At 45.4% G+C, this 13,260-nt stretch overlaps 1 protein-coding gene across 1 annotated transcript in view; it reads left to right on the top strand.

The window, feature by feature from the left end:
- The window catches only part of LOC119341556, a 3,024-nt gene extending 919 nt beyond the window's left edge, over positions 1 to 2,105 (top strand). Inside the window, exons 2-4 of the mRNA XM_037613431.1 lie at positions 673 to 752; positions 957 to 1,047; positions 1,811 to 2,105. Of these exons, the coding sequence (XP_037469328.1) occupies positions 673 to 752; positions 957 to 1,047; positions 1,811 to 1,897 (258 nt within the window). The 3' untranslated portion in view covers positions 1,898 to 2,105. The remainder of the gene's footprint in view (positions 1 to 672; positions 753 to 956; positions 1,048 to 1,810) is intronic.
- The last annotated feature ends 11,155 nt before the right edge of the window (positions 2,106 to 13,260 follow it).

Genomic DNA, 13,260 nt, shown 5'->3' with positions numbered 1-13,260 from the left:
CTCGGGATGGGATGTCGCCATGGAGCTCCGCCGCCATGGGCCGACCATATCAAGGTCTCCTCCCTCTCGTTTTGATTCAGTAGGCTCGGTTCCTTGATTGATGCATGCGTATACACGCACAAGTAAAGTTAGGTCTTTTGCCTCTTGATGATGAACATCTCCTGCCTGTTTGTTTCACCACGCCCACTACTGCTGCGTGCCTAGCTTTGTTGCCAGGAATGCCTCTCAGGTCCATCGTTGCCTCAATTTTTTTTCTTTTCTTTTCTTTTTGCTAAAGCCATGTCACCTGATTTACAGTGAATTTCATCCATCAGTCAATAGAAAAACCAATACGAGATGATGATATTCTTGTCTCTCACCAATTACTCCCATCATCAATCAATAAAAGAAAGAATATGATATGATATTCAAGTCTTTGATGCATGTGGAGTCGATCGATAGCCACGACCTTCTGTTCATCATACACTAGTTTCATTTTGGGGTTCAAGTGCACAACTGAACTGTTGTAGCTTCAAACAAATCAATTTCAGCCCTGATTTGCGGTTAGTAGGCTTCTTTCCCCGACGATGCCGTTTCCTCACGCGCACATGCGACAGTTCACAATATTTGTCCATGTTCCTTTGGATTTGGCAGACATGGTTCCCTAGTGATGCGGTTTCCTCGTGCCTGCAGGTGCACGATAGAGACATAGTGTGCTATGCACGGGGGATTCTTCTTCCGCTCCGACACCCCTCCGGGTGGCCCCTATTCTTGTAAGCACCAAACTCTGATATATGCGATGATGGCTACATGTACTCATCATTTGTAGCTAGCTATATGTGGTCCAAAGATTTTAGCAGTCTAACTGGTTTTAGTAGTACCATCTTTCATTTATTTTAACCACTGCCCACTGCCACTTTGTACAATATGATATGATAATCTGATTTGTTGCTGGGTTCTTGTACGTGCGCGCGCAGGTACCATGCCTTGTTGATGAGCAGTTCTCTCCCTGTGCCATGGCAGCGACTTCACTGTGCAACAACCACATCTTTTTCTACCGTGGTTCAGGTAACTCCTCTACCCCATGCTATTGTTCACTTGGCCGCGAGTGAGATTTGTCATACATATGCTCCAGGTTCAATCTTTGGTACAAATGAAATGCTGAAGGTTGTTACTACAGCAGTGCAATCCATTCACAACTATTTGAGAGATGCATGCTAGGGCCACCCTTATATTGGATTTGGCCCTCAAACATATGTAAACTACCTTCCTTGCCTCTTTTTAAAAAATAACAAGTATCTACAGAAACAATTAAAGTATAGCTTGCGAGCCATGGGGGTGACTCTGGTGATTTCGTGTTTGCATCTCTGCTGCTGCTGGTGGTGGTGGTGGTGGTGTTTGCAACTATGAATGTTAAATTTCATATGGCTTCAATTTCACCATGCAACCTGCATGTTGTTTCTTGGAAATTAAGATGCATCATTTTCCAGTATGGCTTCAATTTCACACAATTAGTTGTGACTCTCTGTGATGACTCTCCTAACATATACTGTTTAAATCTCACATCCATGTGTGATGCGTGTTTAAGTTTGTTAGCTATAAATAAAAGGAGAGAAAAGGCGAGAAAGATCGCCCAGGTTTGAGCGGCGCAAAGCACTTGTACCCCGAACTCGTATAAAAGAATAGTAGTAAATTCCTAAAACACTTTCACGGTTGTTCCGCTTACTATGCATAACAAGTTCACTACTAATATACACTTTGCCTCTTGTCACACTGCTAGCAATTCAATTATGGGAGATACGAATTTACTTTTTCTTCTTTGACAAGCAAGGTGGGCGATGGTAGGCTCGGCCTCAGTGTCTTCTGTTGGATGAAGCAGCTGCATGTTCGGCATCGTCGACAAACACAGCCACTATGAGCTCCTCTCCTTCTTTCTCTCTTCAATCTGAAAAGAACTTACCAATGCTCAAAATAGGCTATTAAGTTGAACAATCAAAGAGGGGCTGCTGCTCATGTGTTCACTTTATAGTTCCAAAGTTTCGGATTGAACTGAGTGGTTTCCTTTGCTTGTCAGTTGCCTACTGTAGCACAAGTTATGTGTTAGCAGAGGTTTCTTTTCCTGGCTATGCAACGTCCAACTTCTATATGGGTCTATAAGTCCGTATCAAATCCGGATTGTATCTACTTGCAAATGTAGACCCTTATTTTTGGGTTTAATAAAAACCTGCTTGCATGTTGTGGATATCAACCATGGTTGAACCTGGAAATGGCTGATTTGCTATCTTTTCCTTTTTCAACACTACACTAGTCACTGTCGCTGCTGCCGCTGCAGAAGTGTCAAACTCCGTATGCGGGTTGATCTGGATGTTGGGCACTGTCTCCTTTGAAAACTTGATTATGTAAAATTTTGGTTGACTCTGTTTTGAAAACTTGGCAATAGTTGCAAGTTAATTGTAATATGACAGCTTAGCACGTTTGGTATGTGCTATTCTGTTCTCCAATCTTGCATCGTCTGCTGATCATTGATCAAGTAGTAATTCTGGCTAGATGGATTTGTAACAGCTCAATCCTGTAGCTCCAGCTTGCTGTGTACAGGTTTCCAAGTGTAGTTTTCCTTGGCTCTGGGAGCTGTTGCTGCAAAATTGATTTTGTTTTTGTTTTTGTGGGATACTGAATCTATATAACTACTGCAATATTAGTAGCATTAAGATATTGAATCTGTCTGCATAATATAAACGCCTTTATATTTTTCTTGTGTGTGCTCATGTTTTGCAAGTCTGCTGTGAACTATTTTTTGGCAAAAATCCTGTGATGCTGGTTTCCTCCATGGGAATGGTTTGCCTTGATGAATTTTCGCTTGTGTGTCTAATGGCCAGGTTAAGAATTTTGCTGTAGAAGTTTGTATTGACCATTCTGGTCCAGACTTCATCGGGTGACATTTACGCAATATTTTGGTCCCCTTATTTTAGACACAGTGCTGCTCTTTGGTACCAAATAATGTTTCCGTCAAAAACAAGCGAACTGTATCACTCTCCAGGAAAGAAATAGTATCACTCTAGACAGATTATGTGTCCAATCAAAGAGAACACGTATAATATTGCTTCGAAACATGCTTCTTATTAAGGCTGATTTTGTAACTTGAACTATCAAAGTTACTGCCTTTTCCAACATACTCTCCCTAAAACATGGGCGGCAAAAATGGGCGGGTGGCACTTCTTACGGACCATACATGAAAGCAGGTGCTACCCCCCCAAAACAAAGATGCAAGCGGCGGCAAGCTGCCGCTAAGCCCTTTTTGCGCGCTTTCCTGTAGTTTTACCTTAAATTTTGACAAGTGTGGAATGGTCATGGAAATTTGTTCGTGCCCACACCATTCTTAGACCCTAGGCTCCGTTTTGAGACAATCGCGGGCGTAGTCGATTTTTCGCGTTTTCTGGCGCGCCAATCTCGTTAGCATTCAAGAGCGGCCCAAGATATGCCAACCAGGCTAGGAGAGCAAGCTAGTATGATCACGTCAGCATCGGCTCCCCGGAAGATTTGAAACGGACGAGGAATGGCCTCGGTCGGAGCTCGTTTGCTCAAGTCGCAGAGTCCTCCCGAGGCTATGCATGTTTCAACCGGGACCGGGGTTACGACCACATGCGTTGAACCTGAGCCATACGATGTCGAAATAGTGCTTGCTTTTCATAGTTGTAAATATTCAGAAATGGACGAATGACCTCGAGATCAGAAAGTGAAAGACGTAAATGATGAAAACAAGTTAAATATCCATGGACAATCTATGAATAATTAAACGGTCCATCTAAGTTTTATAATTACTTCAATAATAATCTAGAGGTCAGTGTATTCGAACATGATATATGCTGTGATGGATCGCACCGACTTTTTTGTGCATCCCGTAGATATTCCCTAGCTTGGTTATGGCGGTGCCAAACTGAAACGATGTTGCAATCATATATGCTTGGCCTAGATCGAACTTCTCGGAGACCTAGAGGAAACAGTCGAGGGAGATGTCGAACCATGAAGAAAACCACTTGTGCACTAGCTGGAGGAGATCAAGCATTACTTCCATCGACCGTTGACATAAGCCATGACGGACCAATCAAGGTGCAGGACACGCGGTGGGCGTCGTGCAGGGGAGGACGACGTGACCATGGAGGCGGCTGCGGTTGGCCTGGAAGTGCCATAGCATGGCGTGATAGTTTGCGGCAGGGGTCACTATAGAAATGGTCCTAGACGACAGCATGTCTGTAGGAGAGGTGCACAATTTTCTCATTTATATAATGGATATGTAAATGTGCTTAAATTGTCTAATTTTAGGAGGAGACGTACGGTAATGCATCCTTCCAGTGCACGGTGTTCTTCTTAGCGTGCAACCATGCAGAGTGCAAAAAAGTGTGGAGATGTGAGCTATGCTACAATTCTGTACCTAGCCAACTCTGAATACAACGTGCTTTCAATTGTGTAAATATAGAAATGGATGACCAAATAGAATATTCATTGATATCCTGCGAATAATCTCCCAATGTAAATAAACAGTCTAACATCTAGCGCTATATATTTTGGGAGCAACGATGATGGTCAGTTATGCTAGGGGGTGTTCAAACAAGATAAGTGCATACCAGTTGTTTCACGGTACACATACGTATTCCCAAAAAGGCCATAGCTTTTTTTTTTTGAAGGGTACTAGGGATTTATTCAATGATCATAGTTTCAGGAATACATGCAATCTCTGTGGTCATCCCTAGCCAAATATGGCGCCCGAAACGAGAGAGACGAAGCAGCCTTAACTAAAGAGTGTGCTTCAAAGTTGCACTCTCTAGGCTCAAATAAAAAAAACTACACTATCAAACTCCATTGTTCTGTCCTTAATCTCAGTCGGGATAAGAGCATATGACGAGGCTGCACCCTTCTTTAAATTGGAGATTACTTCTTGACAGTCCGACGCGATCACAATACGTCTTAGGTTCAGATCTTTAGCGAGAGAGGGCTTCATTGCATGCATGGGCTTCCAAACAAGCCGGATCATTAAGACCTGCAAAGACAACTGCCAAAGACCCCAAATAGCGTCCCTCACTATCCCTGTAAATAGCAGCTCAAGCACCAACGACCCCCTGCCGTGACATCCCGCCATCGACGTTGATCTTAACCACATTACCTTCCGGTGCAATCCACCTCTTGGCTCTTTGGTTTAAGTCTAGCCATGCATGGCATGGGCCGTCTATCCACCCGCTCACTACAATTTACCAGCCCAGCAACCTGACCACTGAGTTACCAAACAGTTCTCACAAGTTTAGTCCCACGCCGCCAATCTAGGAAGCTAGAGACCAGCATATATAAGGTAGTCCTCGTGTTGTACTCTAGAATACTAGAAACACATGGGTTGCTACACAAGCATAGCGCGTGCGCTCGCATGAAATATACTCTTGAACAACATACTTTACTTTGTTTGCCCATGCTAATTGATATGCTTTGTCACTATTGTTGAGCTCATCAACAGTAGTTGATGTTGATGTCAATTACTCCTTGTCTGTGTGTTGTCTCCAACCATGGCCTTTTCAACGTCATGAGTTCTTTAGTGAGGGTCATATGTTGCAGTCTTTCTTGTTTGGAGGAAATATAGATTGAAATTACTATGATTTATGCATGTTTTTCTTCTAGTTGAATTTCCTAGAAATAATTGTACATCCCGAAAGATTTATGCATCGATCTTAACTGTGATGGCCTCTTTTGATTCCGTCCAGATTCCCAATGGCCTCGGTTCTTTCTATGGCAACATCCAGCTGATCCTCTGCTTCTGCTACTGCACGTAGACCCCCCAAGGAGAAGACACGATCCACCAATACCACCATCCGTTGTATTATATCGGTCACCGTCAAGAGATAAGCTTTGGTTCGCAGCAGAAGCAAGCCTGCGGTCGCCAAGTGATCTAATCTGGCCGGCGGCCCAGATTTTAGCCCTAAACATTTTAGCTTGTTAAATTCCAGATGAGGCTTCAACAAATGTGGTGCTAGTCTTTGTTATCTAGTCTTGAGTGTGCGCCATTAGTTTTGTGAATCACAGTATAATATATGCAGCTGAGTTGTCAAGATAATTACACCACATGTATCGCGGACTCTCTCAAATCCATCTTACATGCTAGTATGATGGCTTTGGTAATTACTCTGGGTGGCTTTGTTAATTAAATTATAGACCATAGACCATGGTCGTTTTGGTGTTGGAAAAACTCTTCCTATCTACACCCTCATGGCAATTGAACTGCACCTTCATAGTGACTGAACCTTTCCAATGGTTAGCTTCTGGTCAAAACTATCACCTTGCATGGTAATGAGCATCATGTCCGAGCAGACAGCTGGTCAAGAAATTAACACCCAACCAACCCCTGTCAAGCATTTTGGATTGTGAACAGCGCATCTCAAACCCATCCCATATGTGGGTTGGATATGAGGCGGACTGGACACGACCACCACGTCGGACCAGCTCACTAGCCCATGCTGGCCCACTGTATACCAACAAAAAACCCACCCCATCCTCTCTTGGACCCATGCTGGCCCACCGTATACCAACAAAACCTCACCCCATCCTCTCTTGGACCCAAACTAGCTCTAGCTCACACTCTTGCCCTCTCCGCTCCTACTTCACCGCCATCCATTCCCCTCCACATCTTTGTGCCACCATTGCCGGATACGGTAGCCAATCAGGTAGCACGGCGGACTATGTCAACTAGGACACACTGCTAAGGGAGGATTGGAGCAACACTTCGAACCACTAGGAGCTCGCTCTCCGCAGTTCGTGGATGAGATGGGTGGGAGCTCGAGCTTCGATCGTCCCTGGACGCATGACAAGGCAGCTCGCCCTCCACGAGGTTTGATTATATCTGTCAGAGGGATGTGAAGAATGCAAACGAGGATCAACAATCTGAGTGACCAAATCCCTGTGTCATCCGTACATATATAATAGAAGAAGTGGTAGTCCATTAATTAACGACTCTTTTTTGAGCCGGAATCAAACATACCATTACTGAACCTGCCCAGTGATGTGTCCGAGAACGCGAGCTGATGAAAGGCGTTTCAAAATAAATAAATCAAAAGGGCCCATTCAATGCATTTCAAAATCCCAATGACATTAAAATGTGCCCGTCTAATAAATGACAGTATCACATCCCTTTGCTTATCCCGGCCAGGCACTACTAGAACCCTTTCGAACGATCCATGTATGTTTGTCTTGTGTCCCCTGGAAACTAGATTGTTTCCCTTATAATAATGTACCATGCATGATAAACATGGTGGCAAAGGTGGGTAATACGAGGGTATCAATGGTACTGAAGTAGAAATAATCAAACAAATATCGCCTGAAATTATAGGCGCTATCTTTTTTTCCATTAATGTTAATCGCTTTCAAGACCGCCCCGATGAATGGATGGAGTCTGCGACCATCCATGGGCCATGTTCGTCTCGCATATGAGCGATTCATTGGCGGCTTCAATGGATGGACAAAGTTTTGGCTTTCAGCATGGTGCATTTCTGGAAATCAAATAGGACCATTCAGTGTGGTTGCCCTACCTTGGACGAACGACGCACGACAATGGTTGAAGCATGTGAGCTACGACGGTGGATGATGATGCTTTGAGCAACACACGATCAGCAGTCGCTAGCCGACAATGTGATGAGTCGGCGACGATTGACGTGAGCCAACGGGAAGGTCGATGGTGCGGCGGCGCGCTACAATATTGCGTGCGCAGGAATTGATTGAGACGTGTGAAATCTGACCCACCCAACATATCTTCCTTAGCTCTACTACTGCCAGGGTGGTAAAGGTGCCGAAATATAAATGATCAAACAAACACGACATGAAATTATAGGTTCTATCTTTTTTCGTTAATGGAAAGCGCTGTTTGGACCGCCTGACTTATGGATGGAGTCCTCGACCACCTAGTGGCCGTGGCCATCTAGCATATGAGCGATTCTTTAACCACTTGAATTGGGGGATGGGGTCTCGTGCTATCCCATGCCGTTCCTCTGTTAAGCACATCGATTATGAAAATTCAGTAGGACCATTCAGTGTGATCTCCCTACCAATGGTCCACGAAATGATACAACGTCATGCTTCCACCTAATTTAATTAGTGTTATATTTCTTTTGATGGATATTTATTTCTGAAATTTGATATATGTCACTGCAAACTTTCGGTTTTGGATAAATGCCACATGTTGTCAGGATTTGAAATATGGCACTGCAAACTTCTCATGCTTTGAAAATATGCCATTATATACCATCTCAGAAACTGGACTTTTTGGCATGGGCGGAGGCGGCATCATGCGTTGGACATCATTGTCGAGAGGAGACCACCAACAAAGCGACAATGGCATGAGCTCATTTGAGGCAGGGAAAAAATTAGCTTCGTCCTTCAATGGAGGTGAAGCTCTGCATGCCTTGCGGGGTCGACGATATTCGTAGGGGGGTTTAAAGATTTGACCATATGAGGACCTATTGCGCGATTTATCTTCACCATAATTTTTTGGGAGAAAATAGCAGTGCACGTGACGTGTCCATTGCCATCGTGGCATGCCACATGTCGTCATGTCAAAACAAGATTGATATGTACCCGATACGACCCGCAAGCCAAGTTGTTGTACGATGGGTGAACTTTTTTCAAGTTCCTTACAGATTTGTCGCGTCGTCCAAGTTCTTGTATCTGGGATGCAATTACCTCCGTCATAAACATGCTGCAAAAGACGGGTAATATACTAGGGTGGCAAAACTACTTTTTTTAATATATGGTGGCAAAACTACTTTTTTTAATATATGGTGGCAAAACTACTGGAATCTAAATAATCAAGCACACAACACATGAAATAATTGGGGCTATATTTTCCCTTGAGCTTAAGTGCTTTCAGAACCACCCCGCCTAGACGGACGAACTATAATGATGGACGAAAGCGACGTACAAAAGTTTTGGAGGAAGAAATGGTCTCCCTTTTACTCCCTCTGTCCGAAAATACTCGTCGGTGAAATGGATAAAAATGGGTGTATCTAGAACTAAAATATGTCTAGATACATCCATTTCTCCGACAAATATTTCCAAACGGAGGGAGTATATTCTTTTTGTAATGCTAATTAGGTATAGATTACACCTCCGCATGCACATAGACGGTCAGATCGACATGCATTCATCTGCACCCAGAAGAATCAACCAATCCATTGACTTGCAAATTGGGCTAATGGACCAGGTTGCATGCACACAATTGGTCGTATATGCCAAAGTACACATTAAACTAATTAGAGCATCTCCAACACTGACCCTCAAATCGTGCACCGCATCCGTCCACGGACTGAGGGACCAGTCCACGGCATGGATACACGAACCGGCCATCCAACCGTAGCCATATACATTTCAAAATCGAATTTTAAATACTCGACAAATTTCAGCAAACATGACGGATTTCATTAAAATTCGGATATAATTTACAAAATGATCAACATTTCGACCGTTTCACTAAAAGGTCGAAAAAACTAAATCTTGTAGCACGATGACCTCGGACGCGTGGCCGCCCTCCCCGGCAGCACCGTTGTCGCCGTTCATGCCGTTGTCGTCCCTCCAACGGCGGTAGGACGCATGCATGGACGCCGCGACTGCCTTGTCTAACAACCACTTGAGGCTCACGGAGGAGCCGCTTCGCTGCGCGGTGGCTAAGCGACAACTCATCGCCGATCTTGGAGAGCTGGCCATCAAGGCGGCGGAGGCGCCTCGTGTCTGTCTCCGTGGTGATGACGGATCGGTGAAGGGCTGAGGCCATCGCCATGTTAGGGTCGTTGAGGACCCACTCCGGCATCGCGTCTGACATGGCAAACATTGAGTGGCGGGTAGCGTTGCACCGCTCATACCACGCTGTCTGCCTCGCCACCGTTTCCTCGATGGACACGTCTGCCCGAGGGACCGCCGCTCGCCCCAACACCTAGGTAGTGGAGGGTGTGGCCGTGTGACTTCGCGACCGCGAGCGACAGTTCCTCCTTCAAGAAGTAGTTGTGCCAGTTGCCGCGGGACATTGACTACGGCCCATCGATCCAGGCGTATCGGTTGTGCGGTGGTGGCAATGCTGCTTCCTCCTTGACACGACAGAGAGGTGATGTCGGCTCCTCCTTGACATGGTAGCACGGTGGGGAGTGCAGCCCGTCCTTGAAGGAATGTGGCAGCGACGGCGGTGCCAGGCCACGCTACCAAAATGACATGTCGGTCACCAGCTCCATCTGACGGGCGAACTCCTCGTCCGTCAGAGCGGCCTTTGCGAGGAGGCACGGCTGTTGCGGCATCAGCACCTGGTCCTCCTTTCCCCCGGAGGAGATACGATATACTCCTTGCTGGAGGATCCGGCTGCAGTGGAGCCTGACGGACCCAGAGAGCGAGGACAGCAACCCCAAGAGCTGGACCACGATCCGCTAGCACCGCCACCACCTGCCTGCGCAAAGAACCAGGACTTCATCATCACAGATGAGTGTGGAGAGGAGAAGGGCCGCATAGAGGAGGAGGAGGAGATCCGAAGAGTGTGGATGTGCATGACCGATGATGGGCTTAAATAGCCGCCACCAGGGTCAGGTGAACGGACGGTCATCCAACTTCAATGCGGTGCAGTAGCCAAAGTCGATTTCTTTGAACACAGCCTCCGCATTGAAACAGTGTTGTCCGAGAGGTCACATCCGTAAGCGCAGCCCTCCCGTTCACTACTGGGAAAGGGCTTATAGGTGATCACAAATTAGTGGCAGGCGGACAGGTCACCCACCATAACTACTTTGAAAACCCACCACAAGTTGTGCAGAAGCAGTGGCGCGCATTTTTCGCTGCCCGCCACACGTGCAGTCTCCTTGTATGTTTTTCTTGTATAACTCATTTGTGGTGGTCATGCCCTACTACCTGCTGCAACTACATGTGTTGACAGTGGCGGGCAGTTGCTTCTGACCACCACAAAGTTGACCTTGCACGATGACCACGTTGACAACACATTGCGGTGGCGGGTAAATAAGCACACCTGCCACAGGTAGATCCGTCCACTACCTACGTTCCAGTTTTCTCTGGTCATCTCCCCCCGAAACCACCCTTCCCCTGAAAATGCAATTTCAAATCTCTCCGTCGGTCTGGCCCCCAAACCCTGTGCCCCATCGCCACCATGCCCCTCCTTCGCCCTCGTGCCGTGCTCGCCGCCATAGCCGTTGTCCTACGCCGCGTCTGTGCACCATCATCGTCGCACGCCTCCTCTGTAGCGCCCCCGGCCTCTCGCTACTTTGGACCGGCCGAACCCTAGGTCGAACCCTCCTCTACCGGGGCCCTCTTCTGCCGTGGCACCCTCGTCGTCAAGACTCCTCCGTAGCCGCCCTTAGTCGTTGGGCCTCTCCTATGCTGCCGCCACCAACTCGCAATGGCTTCCTCCGCCAGCAGCCGGGGCAAGACACCGCCGCTGGCAGCAGACTCCTCCAACACCGAGGCTGCTACAAATCCCTCCTCTGCCTCCTGCTCTAGCAGTTCAGAGATAAATTTTGCACGGAGCTGAACTTAATTTCATGTTGTTATGTTATTATCGGAATCCCTCATACCGATTCTATTGTCACTGTAGGAATTAATTATGGATGATGATACATGAACGTTTTTTATTTGTAAATATAACCATGTCATGAAACGTGAACATTTAATTGGATTTCTCCAACAATATAAAGCTTCAAAAGATTGTAGAAAATATCGTGAAACATTGATTTATTTCTGTTTCGCGAGATTTCAGACACTCAAATGTTTCTTTTTTCAGCATAACTCATGCCCAATTTTTTGTCCATCCTTTAACTTATATAACTATTTCATAACATGTACTTCAGCAATGAATGAAGGATGCCCCTTATGTGGCGATAGGAGGCTAGGCACATGTTACAAAGTTCACCTAACTTGAAGTGAGATATGTGTCGACCTTCAGGACGACTTTATGGAGTGGGCGGTATGTCCCATTTAATTGCAGTGAGATATGTGTGGACCTTCGGGATGACCTTCATGACGCCCACAATTGTCTAATTTATGTTTTCTTCTTGTCATACTCAGTGCATCCCTTGTTGGGGAAGGGAGGATTTCATGCGTGTGGCCAACCTGGCAATGGATGAGGAGTGGACGATTCAGCTCGACATGGCGATGCTTAAAAATGGCATTCCCTTAACCATCACTCTCACCAACATGGGAGGGAGAATGTATTTCCATGGTTAAAATTGGATGAAAATTGCTAGAGAATTATGGATGCAAGCTGGGAGGTCGTTCTTACGTTTCCTTCACGAATTTGAGGAGGGTCATCCTGGCGGCAACAAGATCTATCTGTGGTACGGTGTCCGACAATCACCGTAGTACCGCATTAGAGGATACTTGCGCCCGCGAAAGCTGCGATATCACGCTAGCCAAGATTAAGAAGATGATTGGAGAGATGATGTACTTAGTTTCATGTTGTTATGACGGAGCTGAACTTAATTTTATCTTGTTATGTTATCTTATATGATTTGTGTGAACTTAGTTCCATATGCCTTTATGTGGTAAATACGCATGTTTAATTTTCTTACATATGAATCTGTATTTTTAGTGTTGGTAATGTGTGATCTTAGTGCTGTTAATGTGAGATTGCATGAATATTATTCCATTGATGTTTAATCTTACATCTATGAACACAGCAAATGAACGACGAGAGTGAGCTCATTCAGATCCCCGAGTCCGACTACTTAAGGAGGACTACGAATATTATACGGTAATTTGTACACACATTTCCTTCTGAACATGCATTTTCAGAAGGTTAGTGTTCTTCTCCGAGAAGAGTTCAAGGAATAACGACATTTGATAAGTACAAAGTATTGTTCTAATAAAATGAGTTAAAATCTTTAAAAACAAGTGAGAGGGATCAGATGAGCGGGATATTGAACGCTCGGGATCCATTATTTGCGGCAAGGCAACTGATTCTATATTGCGTACACATCGAAGAAAGATTTTGCTGGCACACAAACCTTGTTTCCATGTTACAATGGCAAGTTTGTATTGTGCCCTTGCTTCTAATTTGTAGGGTGTTTCTTGTATTTTTCATCAAAGTGTTTTAAATCAGTAGTATACAAGGCACTTGGGCAGGAGAAATACAAGTTGCTCCCTGTAAATGAGAAGGCAAAGGCACAATATGAACTTGCGGCTGTCGAATGGGAACAATGGTTGTGTGGGAGGAAAACATTTCCTTGGTGTTGGCAAAAGATAGGGCTAGTTCTGCTGCAAGTAGTGAATCAG

This window comes from Triticum dicoccoides, chromosome 7B (assembly GCF_002162155.2).
Source record: "Triticum dicoccoides isolate Atlit2015 ecotype Zavitan chromosome 7B, WEW_v2.0, whole genome shotgun sequence".
Lineage (NCBI taxonomy): Eukaryota > Viridiplantae > Streptophyta > Magnoliopsida > Poales > Poaceae > Triticum > Triticum dicoccoides.
Note: the sequence above shows the minus strand (reverse complement) of the source record. Positions and strands in the feature narration are given on the sequence as shown.